General features: G+C 38.2%; 1 protein-coding gene across 1 annotated transcript in view; it reads left to right on the forward strand.

Annotated features, from left to right (window-relative positions):
• Positions 1-22610, forward strand: part of CACNA2D3 (calcium voltage-gated channel auxiliary subunit alpha2delta 3) — a 983089-nt gene that overhangs the window by 458853 nt on the left and 501626 nt on the right. Inside the window, 3 exon segments of the mRNA XM_049777717.1 lie at positions 9550-9610; positions 9957-10107; positions 22030-22104. Coding sequence (XP_049633674.1) covers positions 9550-9610; positions 9957-10107; positions 22030-22104 — 287 coding nt within the window.

The following is a 22610-nucleotide window of genomic DNA, read 5'->3' on the forward strand; positions in this document are numbered from 1 at the left end:
AACTCATCCACAATTCAGGAAATATGTAAATACACTAAAAGCTATAGTTTTCCTTTTCCTTCTTCTGCTCCATACCCTGTATATCTTCCTGAGTTCTTGCTTTTCCAGTTGCAGTGATACCCCATGTCCTGGATACAGGAAGGTCCATCTGTTGGACTTGACATCATAATACCTCCTGATCACTAATTGTCTCCAAGTAGGCAGAGTTACACCTACCTATACAAGGTACCTTTTTCTGGGAAGCCTCCTATACAACTCATTATATTTCCTATATAGGACCCACTTTCTTGCTTGGGTGAAAACCAGTGCTGAAATATTCCCCTTGTTCTGGATGATGATGAACTTTATTTAAAGTTGTTTGTCTAACTGATAATTCCTTGCACATATTGAGCTGTAAAACATAGAAAATCAGTTAAGTCTATGTCTAATAATATAAAGCTCAGTATTGGATTCTAATCACTACCTAGTATTAAATTCTAGTGATTTTAGAGTCAGATCTCAGGGAACTTGTACCGGTTGAAGTCATAGATGATCATAAAAGAAATGATTTTATTCTTCAGCCATGATTTCTGTACCATACAGAGTAAGTGAAAACCTGTTTTATTGCTATGATAAGCTAGAAGACACAGCTTGTTTGTCTACAAAGTTGATCTTACATGTTTGATTGGATTGAAGCCTTTCAAGCACTGATTACATAGCATTGATTTACATTTTTCAGTGAAGCAAAATAGTTTTATTGCAAGAAATTTAGAGAAGTGTGATGGGAGATAAAATGAAAGAAATATGTACTGAAAAAGAATGTGGGCTGCTCCAGAGGAGAAAAAGCCTATAAAGCATTGATTTATTCTCCTGCCCATTTTCCTTATCAGGTTCAAGTTTAGTAGTGAGTGAAGTATGATTGGTATTGAAGTTCTGCATCTTGGCCAGCTTAACAATACTTCTATAAAAAATGATCATGAAAATAGCTCATAATTTTTATTTGTTATGCCTGTTATTAGGTGTAGCAGAAGTCTCATGTCTCAGTTCCAAGATGCATTGGGAAATGCGGGTTTAGTTGCAACACTAACACAGGAAATAATCCACACAGGTTAAGGAGATAAAACAGGCTCAGGAACTTCCACCACAAGTTATCTATAAATACAGGCAAAAGTTTCCAGCAGGCAGAAAGGGAGCTGTAGGATTGAAAATGGGAGAAGTTTCTCTGACCTGAGGTCTTTACTGGGGGCAGATGGACCACACCCAATGGTGGAGAAGAGGTAGAGGTAAGGGATCATCCCAGAGGTGTTTCCCACCTAGGAGGGACAAACACAAGCAAAATAGAAGTATCCTGAATAGTGTAAGAACCATCCGCTTACTCCAACGGCCATGGCACATAATTCCTCATAATATTACTATGTGAGATGGGATTTGTTCATATGAAACTGACTTTTACTTTGGTTTATTCTCTCAAGTTGTAGTCATGGGTCTGGGTCCCTCTCCTGATATTTGAACAACCAGTTCTGACAGCTTGATGCTCTGGTTCAAGGATATGATGTTGTTTGAACCCTGTGGAGCTTACTACCACAAGGGCCATCCCAACAGTTTGGAGGGCCATATGGACCATGTTTCACATCGCCAGGGGCCTCCAGGGATATACCAGATGGTGCTGAAGAAGGAGTATGGCTCAAAGAATTTAATCAAGCTCCCATACATGCAAATTGGAGAGCCAGCATCCCCCCCCCAAAAAAAAAAACTCTTAAAAACAAAAAATGACTATGAACTCACATTAGAAACAAACATTTGATTCTGGAGAGCTATTTGAAACCTAAGGTTATAACTGTTTTTTGGTCTTTGAGTCACTCCTGTCTCTGCTCTCAGAAATCACTCCTCGCAGGCTCTGGGAACCAAATGGGATGCATGGTTTCGAACCACAGTCTGTCCTGAGTTGGCTGTGTGCAAGGCAAACACCCTACCACTGTGCTACCTCTCTGACTTCCTAAGGTTATAATTTAAGATATTTATTAAAACTTTAGGTTATGGGGCCGGGCGGTGGCGCTGGAGGTAAGGTGCCTGCGCTAGCCTAGGATGGATCACGGTTCGATCCCCCGGCGTCCCATATGGTCCCCCAAGAAGCCAGGAGCAACTTCTGAGTGCATAGCCAGGAGTAACCCCTGAGCATCACAGGGTGTGGCCCAAAAACCAAAAAAAAAAAAAAAAACAAAACAAAAAACTTTAGGTTATGAGCCTAATAAGAAATAAATATGCATAATTAAGAATAAGAAAACATCTGCCAATCTGTCATTTATTTTGTTTTATTTTATTTTTGGATTTCGGTCATACCCAGCAGCACTCAGGGGTTACTCCTGGCTCTACACTCGGAAATCTCTCCTGGCAGACTCGGGGGACCATTTTGGTTGCTGGGATTTGAACCACCATCCTTCTGCATGCAAGGCAAACACTATTTCCTTGCTATCTATCTGGCCCCATCTGTTATTTCTTGATTTTTCTTTCCATGACTTTTCTTGTCATTTCACAGTGGGACAATTAAACACTGTTCAGGTATTGAATTGTGGAGTTAGTTTGGATGACCCAAGATTTGTCTGGCAAGTTTCATTAATGGTTTTGTATGAAAGAAAGCAAAGAAGCAATAAGTTAAGACATTTTGAAGGTAGAGATTTTGAAAAAGAGAGGATGAGCCAAGGAGACAAATATAGAAAATAAAATGGTTTTGGGGTTTTTATTGTTTTGTTTATTGTAGGTTATAGTTCTTTAAGTACTTTATAGTTACATTAGTCTTAAACCTGTCTACCATGTGGAATTCCAGTAACTGTGTTGTTAGACCTACAGACAATGCTATCTCAGACTCCATTTTGTTGGCCTCTATTGTTTATTTTTATGTGCTAACATGGAAAATTAAGACAATATTGTTTTATATTGAATCAATTTCCCTTCAAGCAGCTGGAGCAGTGGTGCAAGTGGCAAGGCATCTGTCTTGCACGCGCTAGCCTAGGACAGACCATGGTTCGATCATCCAGTGTCTGCTATGGTCCCCCAAGCCAGGAGCGATTTCTGAGCGCATATCCAGCAGTAACCCCTGAGCGTCACCGTGTGCAGCTCGAAAACTAAAAAAAAAATTAATAAATTTCCTTTCAATACTAGTTTATAGTGCCTTTGGGAGGAAAAAACCAACGGATATAGGAAAATTGCACAATTTTATGAATTTAATCAGATTTAAACATTTGGTTCTATGAGAGAGATTTTGACATCATTTTTAATTTTATAAACAATATAGGTTGAATTTTTTAGGAACTGTATCCTGTGAAATATAAGGAAGAAAGGCCAATGGTTATAGATCTTCATAGTGAAGCCAGAGTACCTCTGAGAAAAGGAGAATGAATGACCGACCATATATTCTGCGGCCACACCACCTCATGCTTGTTCTAGAGAGTCACATTTTCTCTGCCTGACTGGGCATCCGAAAAGGCACTTTGGTGCTTCCAGAAATCTTTTGTCTCATGAGAGTGCTTCTTTCTTTCTTCTTCTAAAGCCAGTCAAATTGAGGGGGGGGAAATATACCAACTTTTGTGATACTAATGTTAATAAGTTCTGATAAACCACTGCCATTGGACCAGCTAAGAGTGCTTCTTTCTTAAATAAAATTCCCTCGATCCAAGATTTAAAAGGAACCAACTATTATTTTCTCTGAGTTACTCAAATATTTTCAAAATAACTGTGTTCAAAAAAATTCCATACTAAAATGTTGGTGCTTCCTAGGGGAGTTAGTACATCTGTGATGGAATTTCCTGAAGTTTGTAACCTAAAATATTGAGTATTGCGAATTTTGGGGGAGGATGGGATCCATCCTCAAATAAGTTTAGTAAGTGATTTCCATGCCCAGACTAGTCCAGTCTCAGAAACTGAAGATGCACTTAAACAGATTAAGGCCTTAGATGTTCCTCCTGAGGCTTAGAAACCAAACTTACTTTTATTCTTTTATTCCCTTAACTGCTAACATCGCAACTTGTAGAACCTTTCACAAAGCAGCCTTATGTAAGTGCATGTATACAGAAGAGAATAGAGACCTCTTTCTTGCTCTCATTAGAAATCTCAGAAAACCCTAAGAGCCCTATAGTCACTAATATAAATAGAAGATGTTGGCCCAAATAGCATATTCAAACAATGAATGCTTCAAGCCTGCACTGACTTGGATTTAAGATGTGATTTTGTATTATTACATCTGGGGCAGCCTTGCCTAGAATGACTGGAGATGCTGTCTTCATCTCCTCTCACTAAGAACCTTTAAATGTCTCCTGAGAGAAAGGACCTCTTTTCCTAGTTCCCTTTGATACTCAAGTCACCTTGTTTTGGCATAGATCTCAATGTGTGGCCACCTTCATCATGACATCCTTGAACTTGAACATAAACTTGACTTGAACATCCTTCAACTTAAACTCAGCTTGAGTCCCTTTGCAGATGTTGCTTTCTCTGCCTGCAGCAATCTCCACTTTCCTCACCCCCAACTCCTACTTCACACACATTCTCTTATAAATACTATCTAAAGGGTGTGAGCTGAATAGCATTTTATACAAATATATTTCACCTGCGAACACTATATCTGTCTTGAATACAGGCAGAGGAAGTGGGAAGAAGGGAGATAGGGGACATTGGTGATGGAAATGTTGCACTGATTAAATCATTTTTATGATTTAAACCCAACTACAAACATGTTTGTAATCATTGTGCTTAAATAAAGATATTATTAAAATTAAGTCATATCAGGCTTTATTATTTTTTTTTTTGGATCACATCCCATGGTTTTCAGAGCTTACACCTGGCACCGCACTCAGGAATTACTCTTGGCAGTCTTATATGACCTTGGTCTTCTGGAAATAGAACTTGGGTCCATTGTATGCAAGGCAACAAGCCCTACCCACTGTACTATTGTTCCAACCTCTGAAACAAAGTCATATTGGGTTAAGATTGTGACTAATTCAATTATGACATTTGCCCTTCTTCAAGAAGATGCTCAGACACATAGAGTCACAGGCATATAGAGAAAAAACAGTGTGGCACAGTTATAGATGCAAGAACAGCAAAGATGGTGGGAGCCTATGGCAATACAGGAGGTGAGGAACAAGCCTTCCCTATATCTTTTAAATGGAGCATTTCTCTGTTGACATTTTATTTTCAGAGAGAATCTATTTATGTTCAAACCCCACTATTAAACCACTATTTTGCTTTCTTCAAGATGCCTTCTTTATGTTCAGGATCAGAATCTCTCTCTCCTTCTCTCTCTTCCTGTGTGTGTATGTTGTTCTTGTTGTGTGAGGGTGAAACACCTAGTGTATTCAGTAGTCATTTCTGTGTGTGCTGGGGATATTATTCCATGCCACTGAATCTAACTGAGATTGGCTGCATACAAGGAAAGCACCTTGCCCCTGTCCTATCTCTCTAGCACTTTGGGATTGGAAGTAAAAAAGTTTATTTATTTAAAGATATTTGCTTAGAGAAATGTTAGCAGGTAGAGAGATGAACACAGGCTTCCTCAGAGGGAAAGAAAAACATTCATGTTGAGATTCAGGTCAATGTTCAGGGTGAAGAAGACACTAAAACATGCCCTTATAAAGATTTTTCTAATCGTAGGGCCTTTTTCAAATTGCCCTGGTCTTGAGTTCTTCACATACAGAGAAGTTTATCTAGATGTTGTCTTAGGAAAAAAGTCTTGAACTCTTTATGATTATTTTTCACATTCTTAACACAATATTTAGATCCCCTTTTACTCTCACTCCCTTCCTCCTTCTTTTTCTTTCTCTCATTCTTTTTCTGAGGAGGGAGTCCATCATTTCCAGGTGCCTCAGATTCTGTAGTTGAATGATGATTAATTTTCTTCATTTCCAAAGAGCTTAGTATTTACATCACAAAGGGATAGCTACTACAGGACGAGGGGACTTCTTTTCAGTTTTATAATTTCTAGAAAAACTCATTATGATCCATCATATTTATCTTTCTGCTACATTCTTTTCTAGAGATTTCATCTCTTTAAATCTTTAAGGGGTGCATAGATTAAGGCCTGCCTCCTATCGCTACTTCCTTCTGCTAAAAGGCATGGACCTGCCTATATAAGAAGTGATGTCTCATGCTATCATAGTACCCAGCAATGGTTTTTTTGAGTTTCAAAGTTGTCAGAGAGTGAAAGAAAGCCAGGATCTTTTTTTTATACTCACCCAGCCTTACTGCCTTCTTAATGACCTCCCTGGCACTTGTAATTTATTATCTAATATCTGCATACCTTGATGGAAAGCTTCACAAGAGTAAGCAGAAACTGAATCCATCTTGCATACAGTTACTGCTGATTGTTTATCAGCTGGCAGAGTGACAATTGTGATTAGTAAGCAAAAAAGTTTTGTACCCATCTCATTTGATCTTCATTCCCCTTGGAAATATATCCCTGGAAAGTCATTCCAGCAAAGGAATTTCATCTTGGCTTTTCAAAAAGCATCAAGTTTCAGCAACAACTGGGAGACATTATAAACCCAATTTGCAGGAAAATGATCTCAATCTAAATGTAGAACATTGAGAGTCCTGGCCTAAATACTAAGACAGTGAAAGAGAATCACACGTTTTCTTCTCCAACTGAAGCTCATGGAGAGCTATATTATGGAGGAGGGAATTAAGGGGAGGGACAAAGGATGGTCAGGAATGGTCATGATCTAAAATCACTCATCTACAATTTAAGCATTACTAAATATCTACCATGAGTCAACACATTAAAAAAAAACTCTTTGTGTTGAACTGAAACCTATTCCTTGTGGAAATATAAATTGGAACATTACCTAACTTCAACGTAGAGGTCATTTCATTAGGACTAAGGCTGTTTCGTTCTAGCTAGACTTAGTTTTATACAAAGTAATGTGCTCGATGTTTCTAAGTGAGTTGCATTTCTGTCCCTTAGTGTATAATACTATGTCACTTTCAATTTCTCTTCATTACCTGAGGACTTTCATTTCAAAGTAGCCTCTCATACTTTTATTTTATAATTCATTATGCGAAATGTATATCGGGTACACTCGCAGGTGAGAAATGTAGATATAATAAAGATGGAATAAGATGCTTCTTAAGGTTTCAAACTTTTGGCTGCAAAACCAATTTGTTTGGTGTAACAAATTGGCGATGTCATCTTAAACACATGCCTATTTTAGCCCAGAAATATGGTCATTGCTATTGAAAAAGAGAGCCATAATGGTACAGTATAGTCTGGGTTTTCTCTTCATGAAAATGCATATTTTGTAGCTTTTTTTTTCCTTTCCTTTTCTTTATTTTCTTGTAGAGAGAGTAGCCAAAAGTGTTCATAGAACTCTGGGGATAATCTCATTGATATAAAACGAGAGCCCAATTATTCAAACTTGGGGCTCTGTGAAATGGTGCTGCTCTGCTCTTTCCCTGTGTATCTGGGGAGCACTAAGGTCACACAGCTGTACTTGAGGTCGTTCATGGCTTTACTTGGTCATGGTCAGGAAACGATGCAATGATACAGATCATAATGGAATCCTCTCACCCTTGTGCTTTCTTTCCAGCCCTTTGTCTTTATTTTCTTAACTTGCCAATCTAACAATAACAGATTTTGAAATCTATGCTCCAATATATGCTCAAAAATCTGTGCTTGAATCTCAGTCTAGTTAATTTAAATACCTTATCCCTAACCCATTAGCATTTCAATCTTGTGTTTGATAACTTTATTTTTCTGTGTTATTTTAGAGAGCACTTTCTTTTCAAATGAAACTTGATTCTTATAAACTAGGATAAAATAACCGGGAGATTAGGTTAGTGATGAGGGACAATTGCTTTGCCTGAACTAAGACCTGATTTCAACTCTCAGTTTTACATAGGTCCCTGAGCACTGGGCTTGTAAACCAAGAAGCCCAAAGCACCACCTGGGGTGACTGGTGACATACAAGCAAAAAGAGTTCCCTTGTGGCCCCCAACAATGTCATGCTGAGAAATGCCAAAATTGTCATTGTGAACATTAAGTCTTCCAATATGGTTAGCTAAGTATCACCAGGAATTGGCCACCGATCCCTAAGAACTATGTCATCCTAAGAAAAGCATATGAACAGCTGAGTAGAACAGAGTGCTTTATTATCAATATAAAAACCAAGCCAGGAAGATGTGTACCAGTATAGGCTTCAAATTGATAAAGTTGGGATCTGGTATTCTACCTAAGAAAGGTAGTGATGTAACAGCTTATACATTTTTAGAACACTAATATATATATTCATAAAGGAAACTTGTGAGCATGCAAGACTAAGGAATATATAATGAGAAAATATGACATGTTCACATATTACATATCACATATTCATGGGGGTTTGTAGTTTAGTATGCTAATTTTACAATTGGTGTTGACTGGCTAGGGTCCTGGGAACTTTATCAGTGGAAAAATGTTCTGCTTTTGTCAGATCAGAGCCAATAGAATCAAGAGGAATCTGTCAGGGAGAAGTTGTCACATCTTATGAACAACAATCCTAGAGGCCAGAGAAATAGTACAATGGCAAACCACTTGCCGTGCATGCAACCAACCCAGGTTAGAGTCCTTGTCCTCATAGGTTTCCCAGGCTCTTCCAGAAGTGAGCTCTGAGCACAGAGCAAGTATTAAAATTTGAACCCAGCCAGATGTCACTTCCTTCAAACAAAAATAATAAATAAATAAATAAAACTCCAATTCCAAAACTACACAAAAACAAAGAAAGAAACAAACAAACAAAAACAAAAATCTACACACATTTATCTAATCTGGTCTAATTTTTTCTAACCACAGAGAATCCTAAGTTTTCCAGAAAAAGAAGAAGGAACAAAATTGAAAAAAGCTTCCATAACTGTAATGGAGAAGCTCCCCAAATAACAAAACTAAGCTACATTAAATTGTAAATAGAGAATTTCAGCCTCAGTTCTGGCCATACTGCAAACCAACAGAATAAGGATGTTGGATCCCATTTTATACATGGGTAAATGTTCCAGGCCCAATGCCTGTAGCTCAAATTTTATTATGTGATGTAATCAGGGCAGTTTTATTTTATTTTTGTGTGGAAAGCTGTATGGGAGTGCTGGACATATCCTACCGTTTAAAACAGGGAGGATAGAACAGAATTGTATATATTCTTAGAAGAAAATACTTCAAATACCTTCAACTTCACCCCCATGCTGGAGAAGTCACCTACCTGAGTCCAGGGCCAAGCCCTGCTTTGCTAAGATTCTAGGATGAAGCCTCATGAACTTTGGCATAATTCATAATCCAGTGCTAGTGGAGTCCTTTGTTGATGGAAAGCTCATCTATAAAGTTGTCACCACCTTCTGCGGGTCTGGGTGGGTTAGAGCTGAGGTTGTGTCTAGTGATGGGACAGCCTTCCAGAGCCTCCATGAAGTTGGTAACAGAGCAGGTGATGAGCTCCAGGGTTGTTCTTTCTATGTGATTTTTCACCCTGTACATTCAATCAGCAAAGCCGAGCAGCCTTGAAATGATATGCATAAATATTTGAAGTTTCTGGGTTTCTTATAAATCCATTTTTCTTCTAGGGATTAAATGGGAACCAGATGAGAATGGAGTCATTGCCTTTGACTGCAGGAACAGAAAATGGTAGGAAATCATAAACCTCTTTTTACTTATTTATTTTTTGTTTGTCAGACAGTGTTCCCAGCAGTGCTTGAGGGCCCAGAGGATATTTCAGGCTATAATTGGCTGTCCGTTTTATGGTTCAATGCCCAGATCATGATGCTATACCTGGACCTATAACTATTCTGGGTAGCAGTAGAGCCTAGGATGGAAATCAGAGTTGAGGTTTCACACATGCCAGGCATTTGTGCCAACCTTTTGAGCTATTTCTCCAAGACCCTTTAATCTCCTAGTTATTATTTTTTTTTCACATAGAAAACTTGCAGCACAGCTCAGGATTCAATTTTTGCTTACTCTCACCCTGACCTAGGTACATCCAGGCAGCAACTTCTCCCAAAGATGTGGTTATTTTGGTTGACGTCAGTGGCAGCATGAAAGGGCTTCGTCTGACCATTGCAAAGCAGACAGTCTCATCTATTTTGGATACACTGGGGGATGACGACTTCTTCAACATCATCGCTGTGAGTTTCGTGCTCGTCTTGTACTTCGAGTTTATTTGCTCTTCTGGCATAGGTGCTGCACAGAGCTACCCTCATCTTACTGCTTGGGGATCACTCCTAGTAGTGATGAGAGGACCAGGTAGGGATGGGTATGCACCCAGGTCTCCTTCATACAAAGCATATTTTCCAGCCCTTGGAATTATCTCCCCTTCTTTTCTAAAGAGTTAACATTCTTATTGCTTCTCTATGCACAGTATTTGCTGCCCTAGGATGAAGTCTAGTCAATCCATTTGTTACTAGGTGAATCAGGTTTAGTACTATGGGTATCTTGAAGGGAATTTCTGAAATTGAGGATTCCATAGAATACTAGTTGTCTCCTCACCTAGCCTGAAGGCAACTGTCATGTGAGAAGCACAGAATTTGGCTGGCTTTGCAGATCTTATCTTCGCAGAACTTTGAGGAATTTGAACTCAAAGGGTTTTCTTTAAACCACTGGACTTGCTTACCTGGGAATTAAGTTTAGAATCAGCCTGATGACAATGAGTGTGATCATGCTGATAAAACCATTAGAAAGTGGTGAGTAGTTTAAGAAGAGCTCAACTTTAGAAACCAGTATGGCCTTCAGGAAATGCTCTTTGTGTGCTCTTCTGATACATGCAAGTCTTCTCCCTTGGTGACTTTCCATAACAGGGGCAACTTAGATGTCCTCAGTGAATCTATCAAGATAGACTGATTGGGCTAGAGGTTGGAAGATCTAGACATCAGACCCTCATTTATGAAAAGAACTTTGACTTGGGTTTCCATCTCCAATTCTTTTTCATAGTCTTACCAGTTCTCTAGTATGACTTTCAAGTTGTTCCATAAGTCCCTTCCATTCTCCCCAAATATTACAGTCACAATGATCCAGGCATTTTTTCCTTGTATATTTAACCAGATGCTCTTGCATGGTAGTCACTGATGCTTGCCTGCACCCCATTCTCAGACCTGGGGCCACGACAGACAATAGAGATGATGGAGGAGTGCAATGGAGCTTTGAATTTAGGGTCAACTCTTTATTTTGAATGTCAGTTAACTGCCACATATAACTGAGCATTTGGGGTCCATCGCCTGCAGAGAAACAGACCGTTGTCTGTAAAGTGAGTGTGACCAATGTGTCCAGAGGGTAACTGCATGCTTACCAAGTATGGACCAGATCAGGTATGATCGCAGGCAACACATGATCTCCAACTGCTGAGTGAAGCTCTGGGAGCCCACAGTATTGCTCAAATAGTACAGGCAATACTGAGGACATGAGAAGCACCATATCCTTGGACAATTAAATCATCCATTTAGGTGGCAGAGTACTGGGGGTGGATCCCTGGGGCTTTCTAAGCACCTCTTGAGAACAGTTCTCTCCCCAAGATATATAAATGCATAGATACATAGAAGTGTCCATAATATGTATGTAAATACATGCTATATAAAAATACATTCAGGGGCCAGAGAGATAGCTTGGAAGTAGGGCATTTGCCTTGCATGCAGAAGGACGGTAATTCGAATTCCAGCATGCCAGATGGTCCCTGAGCCTGCCAGGAGCAATTTCTGAGCATAGAACCAGGAGTAACCCCTGAGCGCTACTAGGTATGACCCAAAAACAAACAAACAAAAAAAATACATTAAATGCCTAATACTTGTTGCTGTTTTCATGAAATGGACATGATAATGCACATTCCCATTCCAGTGTCCTGCTTGCATTATTTCCTTTGTATCTTCATCCTAGACCTGAGTCATCAGCAGCAATGGGAGCCACTGGCTGGATATGTGTCACATCCTTACTTAAGTGGCTTAGTGATCCCACTTCACTATTCTTTTCTGCTTTACCTGATGGAGGTGGAGAGAGACATATTGGGCCATGCAACCATTTTCTTTCCCTAAATTTTAAGTTTTCATTAGTTTACATATTATGGTTGCAATAGTATTAAGAATTATGGCTTTGATGTAGAGTTACTGAACCTTTGCCACTACCACAAAAGTGCCACAGTCTTCCACCACTGTCCTTATATCATCTTTCTGATCTATACTGTGAAACAGTATGCACCCCATTTTTCAAAGGAGCATTGAAAGGAGACTTTCAGATATATGGGATTTGGGGTTTCCACATCAAGTACACTTACTAGTCTACTTGTGAATATGTACATGTGGCCTGATCCCCACACATCCTGGAGCACTTACAGATAAGAAGATGCTAATTTGAGACTATCTTTCTTATTAATCTTTAATTACTTATTACAGAAGTACCAGAAATTCGCATAATAAGATGAGCTAAGTAATTATCCTCTGAATTCCATATCAGCCAGAATTTATTGTTCTGTTAACAAAGCCAGTCAATCAAATAATCTCTTATAAGTTCATTAAGATATACAAACACTCCCAACTCAGTAATGAAGAGAGGGTGATTAATATAATTAAAAGTTAAAAGTAGACATGTCAGTTATTCTACAATGGTGAAGAAAACATATACTATTATCTTTACTTTAGTCTATCCCCTTATATAGAGCTATCCATTAAAAGCTCCATTAATCCTCGCTGTATATATTTATTAGTTTTCAACATAAAGATCAGCTTCAAGACTATTTATGTAATGATTTTGACAACATTCCGAAAGACATTCTGAACTTTTTATTGGAAGCCTCTGTAGTTAAAATCTTGAACTCTGTTTCCTAATGGGCAAGGGAATGAATCAAATATGTTAGTGAATTTATTTTAAAAGCCGGAGGTCATAAAAGGAACCATTAATTAACAGAAACTTTTACACATTGACTGCATTTAATATAGACAACATATGTAAAATTTTAAACAATTCAGAAATGTTTCCATTTTCTTTCCATTTGGCATGTACTTTTCTAATTTTTTTCTAAATATAAGGACACATAATTTTTTCATAAAAATATAATCTTTCTTTAGAGCATATTGAGCAACTTGCCTCATTGTAAACTACATGTATTTGGATAGCAGTGTATTTTATTAGCTACAGTTAACATAAAGTTCGTCACGACCATCCTTGTCCCCTTTGTTAAACATTTTCTGTAACCTCCTCTATTTCTACTTTAGAGCTATAGTGAAAGGCGTGGTGCATGTTTTTGGACAGTGTTGGTTGTGCTCCTTTGGAGTATAGTCTGCAAGTCAGCTCTCACGCCTAAGAAGAAACATATAGTGAGACATCACCAAAATACTCACAAGATTCACACACTTATACAATTAGCCAACTCCATCTGCCATAGCAGAACACTATAGACATGGGGGTGTAAACAAACAAAAACTTATTTCTTGTAGTTCTAGAGTCCAAGATCAAAGTTTGGTAGGGTAGGGTTTCTGATGAGAATTCCCTTCATGGTTTGTGGCAGGTACGTTCTTGCACACCTCTGCCTATGAACATGAAGATGGGCTACATCTGGGAGAGGGAGATAGAGATAGATAGATAGAGAGTTTTTCTCAGAAGACGGTGAGTGAGGAGAATGAGTGAATAAGAAAATGTAAGAGGGGAGAGATAGAGAGAGAAAGAACAAGAGGAGAGAGGAAGCCTACCCTTTGACAACTCCTCGAAGGCACAGTTCCATAATAATCCATCCTCATGAACTCATTTTTAACTCTTGTTACCTGATTCCCAAAGGCCCTACCACCAATTACACTGTGGACTAGACCTTCGATGCAGGAATCTGTCCAGGGGAAACAAAATTCATTTTAAAGGTCCTGAACAGAAGACACATAGTTGGTAAAAATGTTATTTGCATTTCCTTGAATTTTCTCTTCCAACCTTAAAAGTGTTTCACCAAATTTCCCACTATGTACATATTTTTTTTTTATCTTGTTTTGTTTCTCCAGCAACACATCTTCTTTTTCTACCCTAGTATTGCTCTAGTATTATGCTGTGGGGTTTCATTCAATCCAGTGCAAGTGGTCACTTGCTTCTGTCTAGCAGGGTAACCCTGCTATAAAATATAGAAAATGCCAAGGGGGGCTAGAGTAATGGCACAGTAGTAGGGCATTTGCTTTGCATGCAACTGAATCAGGATGGACTGTGGTTTGATCCCCCAGTGTCCCATATGATCCCCCAAGCCAGGAGCTATTTCTGAGCACAAAGCCAGGAGTAACCCCAGAGTGTCACTGGGTGTGACCCAAAAGGAAAAAAAGTGGCAAAGGAATGGAATATTTGAAATTCTATCTAGAATGCCCTGCAGTTCTCTGTGAGAGTCTTGTTATTGTCTGCAGGATTCCATTTACTGGAGAGGAGATTATCATTTTACTCTTCATTATACTGTCAGCTTTCTCTTGCTTGCAGATTTAATTTTTTGAGAGAAAGTAAAGAATACAATCTTTATTATATGTGTTGAAAACCTTTGTATATTGTAAGTTTGTATTTGCACAAATCTAATTGACAATTGACATTTGATTTTAGGTGCCATAATGAAAAAGGGGAGAGAGAAGGGGGAAAAAAGGCTTTCCATAGAGAAAAGGTTTTTTTTTTTTTTTTTTTTTTTTGGCTATTCCACTTGTTTGGGCATGTTAGTATTAAGCTCTTTTCTAAGTGAATCTTATATACTGTAATGAAAACCTTTTGATCAGGTCTTCTCAGAGAATAAACATGAAAAAAAATGTTAAAATATGTTTGAGCTTTCATGGGCAGAATAATGCAAAAATCTAAGACTGATGAGCTAAATGATTGAGTTATAAAAGAACAGTTAAAAGCTGACATGATTTTGCACAGTAAAAGTTAAAATTTAAGGTCAAACCACTTGTGCATGAAGAGAGCCATCTCTAAAAAAAAATCATAATTTTCTGATTCACTTTGAATTCTCACTCCAAGCCATGCATTAAATTACCAATATCATCATAAAAATGAGGGTACAAATTCAGTCCCAAGCATTTTACAGAAGCCTAAGACACACGTTAAATGAACAGAATATTATTGTGTGGCTGATATTGTTAAACCAATTTAAATACCTCCCACAGCCTATTATTTGTTGCCGATTGGAATAGAAGAGAACATCATTTGTTAGTTCAATCCAGAACTTTCTGCTGCCCTGGTTTTAATTTGCAGAATTTTCTTTAGAACTGTTTCTCTAGTGCTTTGCTTGCACAGGATTTGCTTTTTAAAATAATCGATTCCGTATTAAAAGTACGAGGATGGTATTTTCTTTCAGTGCTCATTTGTTCTGTACTACTAATTATGTCCAGTCATGTTTCAAGTTACACAAGAAACTTTTGTAATGCAAAAGATCTCTGGGATGCCTTGTGTTGGTGAAAATATTGTGGGCTCCTCTGCTTTATTACATAATGTCTACACATTTTCATACTAAAGATTATTTAATCAAAAGTACGCCAATAAAGCCATACAGATATTTACTGGAACTTTTGCACTGCATGGACATGCCAGATTTTAATTGTATGGGGGTTTTGGTGGCACTTAGGATATTCTTATATGTATCCTCTTACTTCCATTACTTTTTTTTATTTATTTGCTTTTTGAAGAGAGTAGAGATTCTCATCTTGTGTTTCTTTTTTTTTCAGTATAACTATTTTTCCACATAACTACTTTTTCCTGTCTTTGTTTTTCATATGAATAGTATTTTTCTAAAATGTTATATTATTGTTTCTTTGTTATGATTATTTATCCACTAAAGAATATTATTGAGTTCTTTCTACATGTTAAATATTGGAACTATCTTCAGGGATAAGGAGATTGAGTAGTCTTTGTTTGTGGACCTAGAGATTTTGGAGATGTGAGTTCTGGGTGTGTGGGCAGCCAGGTGTGATGACAGTTATGTGGCCTCACAACAGAATGCTAGTACAGTCATTGAAAGCAAGCCTGAAAAGGCTGGTGGAATAGTGCTGGATTATGCAGCCAATAGGAGGCTCAATGACTACTTTTCAGGAAAGGTAGTGACCAAATGAACACTATAAGGTGCTCATTAAGCACACATGCAGTAGGAGGTAGATCAAAAGTCATAATAATGGATAGTTAAGAAGGAAAATCTATCTGCAGTTTGTAGTAACACCTCTCCCTAACTCATACTCTAATGTACAGACCTCTTTGGATTTACTGCAAATTCAATATTTGGACATATTGGAGTGGTAGCGGGGGAGAAGGCAAACATGATGATAGAAGGAGTAGGTAAGGGTGTTGTAAAAAGTCAAGAATTGGGGTTTAAGAAATAGTACAGTGGGATAGAATGCATTGCTTTCATGTAGTTAACCCTGAATTTGATCTACAAAATCCTATTTGGTCCCTTGAATACTGGCAGAACTACTTATAGAGGTAAGGTCTGGTGGCTGTCACAAAGAAGGAAGGACTGTTCGCATGACAAGAGATGAATGAGACATAGTCTACTATCCACAAAAAAGGGAAAAAATGTATTAAAATTTATGAGTTGAGTCCACACCTATCAGTGCTAGGAAGAGAGGGAGGGATGAAATAAAAAAGAGGAAAAGAGGGAGAAAGATGATGATGCTTTTCTTTCTCACTTGCCAAGGTTCTGTGTTGACTTTTATATGCTTATCTCCTTTCATCCTCACAAGTATTTCACGAGAAAAGTATAATTATAATCTCCATTTCTCCGACATGAACTCAGATGCTCACATAACTGATAGTTTAGTCAAGGTCATCCACCTAGTGAGTAGTAATTTCAAGATTTGAATCCAGATCTACTACAGTTAGTTACTTGAGCTATACTGATTTCCTTCATGTCAGTCATAAAAGGAGCTCCATGGGGTTGGAGTGATAGCACCATGGGTATAGTGTTTGCCTTGCACATTGCTGATCCAGGTTTGATCCCTGGCATTCTACATGGTCCCTCAAGCCTACTAGAAGTGATTTATGAGTGTAGAGCCAGGAGTAACCCCTGAGTGTTGCTGGGTGTGACAAAAGAAAGAAAACAAGAGAAAGAAAGAACGAAAGAAAGAAAGAAAGAAAGAAAGAAAGAGAGAAAGAAAGAAAGAAAGAAAGAAAGAAAGAAAGAAAGAAAGAAGAAAGAAAAAGAAAGAAGGAAGGAAGAAAAGAAGGAAGGAAGCAAAGATTAGATCACCTTCAAGATATTTTCTAAACTTCTGTAATATCACTTACCTATTATTTTTTATTTTAAAGTGTATTCACTTTCTTTAATGTTGGTCATGCATCATGAGGCAACAATATCACTTGTTATAAGGAAGAAAAAAAGAAAGAAAGACAGAAAGACAGAAAGACAGACAGACAGAAAGAAAGAAAGAAAGAAAGAAAGAAAGAAAGAAAGAAAGAAAGAAAGAAAGAAGAAAGAAAGGAAGGAAGGAAGGAAGGAAGAAAGAAAGAAAGAAAGAAAGAAAGAAAGAAAGAAAGAAAGAAAGAAAGAAAGAAAGAAAGAAAGAAAGAAAGAAAGAAAGAGAAAGAAAGAAAGAAAGAAAGAAAGAGAAAGAAAGAAAGAAAGAAAGAAAGAAAGAAAGAAAGAAAGAAAGAAAGAAAGAAAGAAAGAAAGAAAGAAAGAAAGAAAGAAAAGAAAGAAAGAAAGAAAGAGAAAGAAAGAAAGAAAGAAGAAGGAAAGGAAGGAAAGGAAGGAAAGAAAGAAGGAAAGAAGGAAAGAAAGAAGGAAAGAAGAAAAGAAAGAAGGAAAGAAGGAAAGAAAGAAAGAAAGAAAGAAAGAAAGAAAGAAAGAAAGAAAGAAAGAAAGAAAGAAAGAAAGAAAGAAAGAAAGAAAGAAAGAAAGAAAGAAAGAAAGAAAGAAAAAAGAAAGTATCTCAGCTCATTATGGGATGCCAGTTCTTTGTTGAGCTTCCACCGGGCTCCCTGGGCCATCTTCCCAGCTCAGAAAGTTTGTCATTTCCCAGAAATTTGCAAGAAGGAATGGAGGGGAATTTAAATGCTCCTTTGACTTTGAATTCGATTAGTGGGAAAGAGTGAAAGCAAATGGCAGAAGGAAATTAGGAAATTCCATCTGACCAATGATGAGGAGGAATGCATACTTCTCTGCATTGAACTCTAGATATCTGATTTAATGGGATGAAAGAGCGTGATTTATGAGACCATTGTACGTAAGACTGGTGGTGAATAGATCTGCATTAGTAAATGTATATGGCCACACCTCATCACTGGTTCACATAGTCAGAATCAAAGGGCCATCCATAATAATGCCAGAACCAAACAGAGCAGCTGGGTATGTGGAAGCAGCCCATAGATGGCGCACCCTGGTATCCCTGTGGAGAGGAGCATTGGGTATCTGGGCAAACATGCACAGCCAAACGGGCCTCCTTGGCACAGCTTCCTGGTGTGCAGTGTTCCCTCACACGGACAGTGGAGTCCTGCTCCCTTTGGTGATACAGACCAGATTACTCAGCGTAGCTTTATACTGATGCAGTCAAGGGAAATTAGTCAACTGCAAGCTTGGATGATGCCACTAACAAGCTGGCAAGGGTTCAGAAGAGCAGATTCCTCTACTGTGGCCACAGCACACAGTGATGGCAGCCTGGTTTTGATTACTGTACTTGTTCATCCCTGATGAGGGCAAGAACTTCTTGCTCTTCTTTTCTTTAAACGCTACTCTGCAGAGTCACCCTCCCTCACCACAGTTTCAGGCTTATTGCCTCACTGGATCAGGCCAGATTCCTGGGAAGGTAAGTAAGAAATGATTAACACCTTCTTAGGCACAATCACTTGGTACTGGAGAGGTTTAGTCATTTTTCCAAGGTCACCCAATGACTATCTGGCAGAGACAGGATTTGGATCCAAGCTATCTGACTCCTGCTTAGATGGTAAAAATCCTAGGAGAATAGGGAATGTGAATTAGTCAAAATAAAGATGTTTAGAAATGTACTTGGAAAGTGGGAGGATTAGAGGGAAAAGAACCAAAGTTGGAATCTTCGTTAGGAATGTTTGTGGCTGCATGTCACAGTACTAACAAATAAAGGCTGTGTCCACGTGGAGGTATTAAATAATGTCCTGGAAGAAATCCAGATGTCAGCTACAGTGGTGTCATGTTTTAATGGTTAACAAAGACCTATTCTGGCTCCACTTATAGTGCTCTATCTTCCTCGAGCTTTATTTATTTATTTATTTATTTTTGTGCCATACCTGGTGATGCTCAGGGGTTACTCCTGGCTATGCGCTCAGAAATCATTCCTGGCCTGGGGATCATATGAGATGCTAGGAGATTAAACCGTGGTACATCCTGGGTCAGCCGCGTGCAAGGCAAATGCCCTACTGCTACACCACCGCTCCAGCCCCTATTTTTCGTTCTTGATCTTGTCACTCTATAGTTACAAAAGGGAGGGAGGGAAGGAGTAAAAGGTATTTTTGAAGTGTCCTGGAAACATCATCTTCTGTTTCATCGACTACTTATGTAGTCAATCATCAATAGCTGCAAAGAAGGCTTTAAAATCATGTATCTTTACTTGGGGTTGGAGAGATAGCATGAAGGTAAGGCTCACCATTTGAAGCTCACCACAAATAGTAGTGAATGCTGTTAGGGAAATAACTACACTAACAACTAGCATGACAATGTTAAAGAATGAGAGAAGTAGAATTCCTGTCTCGAATATAGGTGGGGGGGGGGGGAAGAGTGGGGCATTGGTGGTGGGACTGTTGCACTGGTGAAGGGGGGTATTCTATTTATGACTGAAACCCCAACTACAAACATACTTGTAATCAAGTTGCTTAAATAAAGATTTTATTTAAAAAATAAAATTAAATAAATAAAATAAAATCATGTATCTGGTAATGAACATGGCCATGGCCTCTAGTTGATCCCATGACAGTATGCTTCAAGGGTGGAGAAACCCTGTATCTCTTAGGCCAATGGAATTTCCTTTCTAAGTTCCCCAATTACTGTGCCTATGCAAAAACAAAACAAAACAAAGCAAACAAAAACCTTGTCACACCAGCTCCCCCCTATTTTTTAAATATGGTTTTGTTTTTTGTCTTTTTCTTCTTTTAAATTTAAATTCATAACTTCTACACAGGGACTCACCCCCTCCTATGTGTTTATTTGTTTTGTGCCACACCAGGTGGTGCTCAGACAGGAGTTAACTCCTGGCTCTGCCCTCAGAAATCCCTCCTGGCTCAGGGACCATATGGGGTGCTGGGGATTGAACGCGATCCGTCCTGGATTAGTCATTTGAAAGGCAAATGTCTTCCAAATCTGCACCTCCCTGCCTTTTTAACAGAACCATAGAACATGAATCAGCTTGTTCTGCTTCATAAATTGAGGGAGGAAGAAAGTGGATGGTATCAGGGGCAAGCAGTCCCATGAACACTGAGTGGAAAAAAAAATAATCAGACCTAAATGCCTAAGCCAAAGTCAATGACAATGGAATCAAGAGACCCAAACTACAACAAGCTAGACACAAAAGGGACCTGTGATACTAGCAACCAGGGGCTAAGGGTGGAGGTATGGGAGGCGTGCTGGGAACAGTTCGAGGGAGGGCAACACTGGTGGCGGAAATTGTCCTAATTCACTGTCACTTAAATATAACTGTGAAAGACTTGTAATTCACATTGGTCCCAATAAAATAAAAAAAAAGAAATTGGCAATAACTAAAATTTTTAAAAGAAAAAAATAATAAATGCTAGATGTTATGGACTTCCAGCAGTGCTAATCAGATAGATAAGGAATAAGTTGGGAGAGAAGGAAAGAAAAGAAAAAAAAATAAACGAACTGGAAGAATGCAAGTCTGATTCATGAAGTTTTCAGCTAAAAACTTATATTTCATCTTATATTTGTCTTGTTTCTATATTTGTGTGAATGCTGTGTACTGAAGCCAGGGCCTCATGAACTGTGAGATGTATGCTCTACCTTTGAGCCATATCCCTATTCCCTAGTTCCTACTGTCTTGATATTAAATCGTTTTTCTTAAATCATTGTAAAAACATCATGTGTCCTGAAAAGGAGAACCAAATAGCTTCCAATAGGTTTCAAGTCTTAGGATCTGGCATAAGGAATTATATCAATCAATAAGGGAGGAGTTGGGGATGGTTGTTTTTAGCAACTGCCTGTGTTAGTCTAGTATGGATGGAGAACTTTAATTACATTCTTATTATTTTATTTTACTTGTAATGCCTTTATTTGTGGGTCGAGTGTGGTTATGCTTCTGTAAGTCCCAGGGCTTACTCCTGGACCAACAAGGAGGTAGGAACTAACTCAGCCATGTCTTCCATACAACTTATTGTGTTTTTACTCTATGATTCTACCTACTTTTCAGAAACAAACCAAGTATACTTTTTTTTAATTGAGGCCTAGCTCTGTGCTCAGGTGTTACACCTGGTGGTATTCAAGGGTACTGGGATTGAACTCAATTTAGCTGTGTGCAAAGCAAGAGCCTTATTACCTGTACTATCTTTGTGATCCTTCTGGGAAAGTTCATCAGATTGTATACTGCAGTTGCTTCCTGCATCTTGAGACGATAGATGACGTTTCCATCAGACTCCCATTTGTCAGTAGCTAATGTCAGAATTATGTGGACATATGAATTCTCCATGCTTTATCATAAGAGACCTATGTTCTAAGGCATTTGGGTTATAATTTCTCAAGTGCATTTGTATGTGTTGGAACAATGAAGATGAAAGAAGGGACAAAAGTCAGATTATAATGAACACAGGCGTTGGGGTTTTAGAAAGGAAATTCGGGGATATAGAAGCTTTGAGATCAGTTTTATGAGGTTGTACACTGGGTTTGATTTCAGACACCACCCCTTACTGAGTCATGGGTAACTGAGGGCCAACTGATCATCCATGAGGTGCCTTAGTTTCCCTGATAATCATAAGTAGGAAATAGTGTAGGAGCGTTTTAGATTGGAAATACCCTAGGAGGATTAGATATCCTATAAATAAAATACAGTTTAGTCTGAACTATATTAAGTAAATTTATATATAACCTAAAATTAATTAGCACCCCTTAGATGCGAATATAAGTATTTTTGATGTTTTTTTTTTTCTTCCTCTTGTAGTACAACAAAGAGCTACACTATGTAGAACCTTGCCTGAATGGAACACTGGTGCAAGCTGACAGGACCAACAAGGAGGTAGGAATTAACTCAGCCACGTCTTCCATACAACTTATTGTGTTTCTACTCTATGATTCTACCTACTTTTCAGAAACAAACCAAGTATACTTTTCTTTAATTGAGGCCTTAGGAATCACAGTATGTAAAAGATTTATGAATACATACAAACACAATTATAGAAGTTAACTTTATTTTACTATGATGTTATTTATGGCAATTGAGTAAATAATGGCACTGAGATAAGATACTACTAGATCTAAAACATGGCATTGATTTTCTTTTTATCTTTCCCCAAGTATCTTATTTTGTGCTTTGCACCTATATTGATACTATTAAAATGCTATGAAGATGAAATTGCTGAGATATCCTGGAAGACTGAGCCCACTTGTTATTACTCCTAGTGGTATTAAACAATTGTTAAATATTTGTCGGAAATTTTTTGCTTTTGTCTCAGCTCTGGGTAATGCCATCCAAAAAATGCCTCTACTTTGTCATTTTACCACATGTAGTTCCTATTTAATATA

This window comes from Suncus etruscus, chromosome 7 (genome assembly GCF_024139225.1).
Source record: "Suncus etruscus isolate mSunEtr1 chromosome 7, mSunEtr1.pri.cur, whole genome shotgun sequence".
In the NCBI taxonomy this organism is placed as follows: Eukaryota; Metazoa; Chordata; class Mammalia; order Eulipotyphla; family Soricidae; genus Suncus; species Suncus etruscus.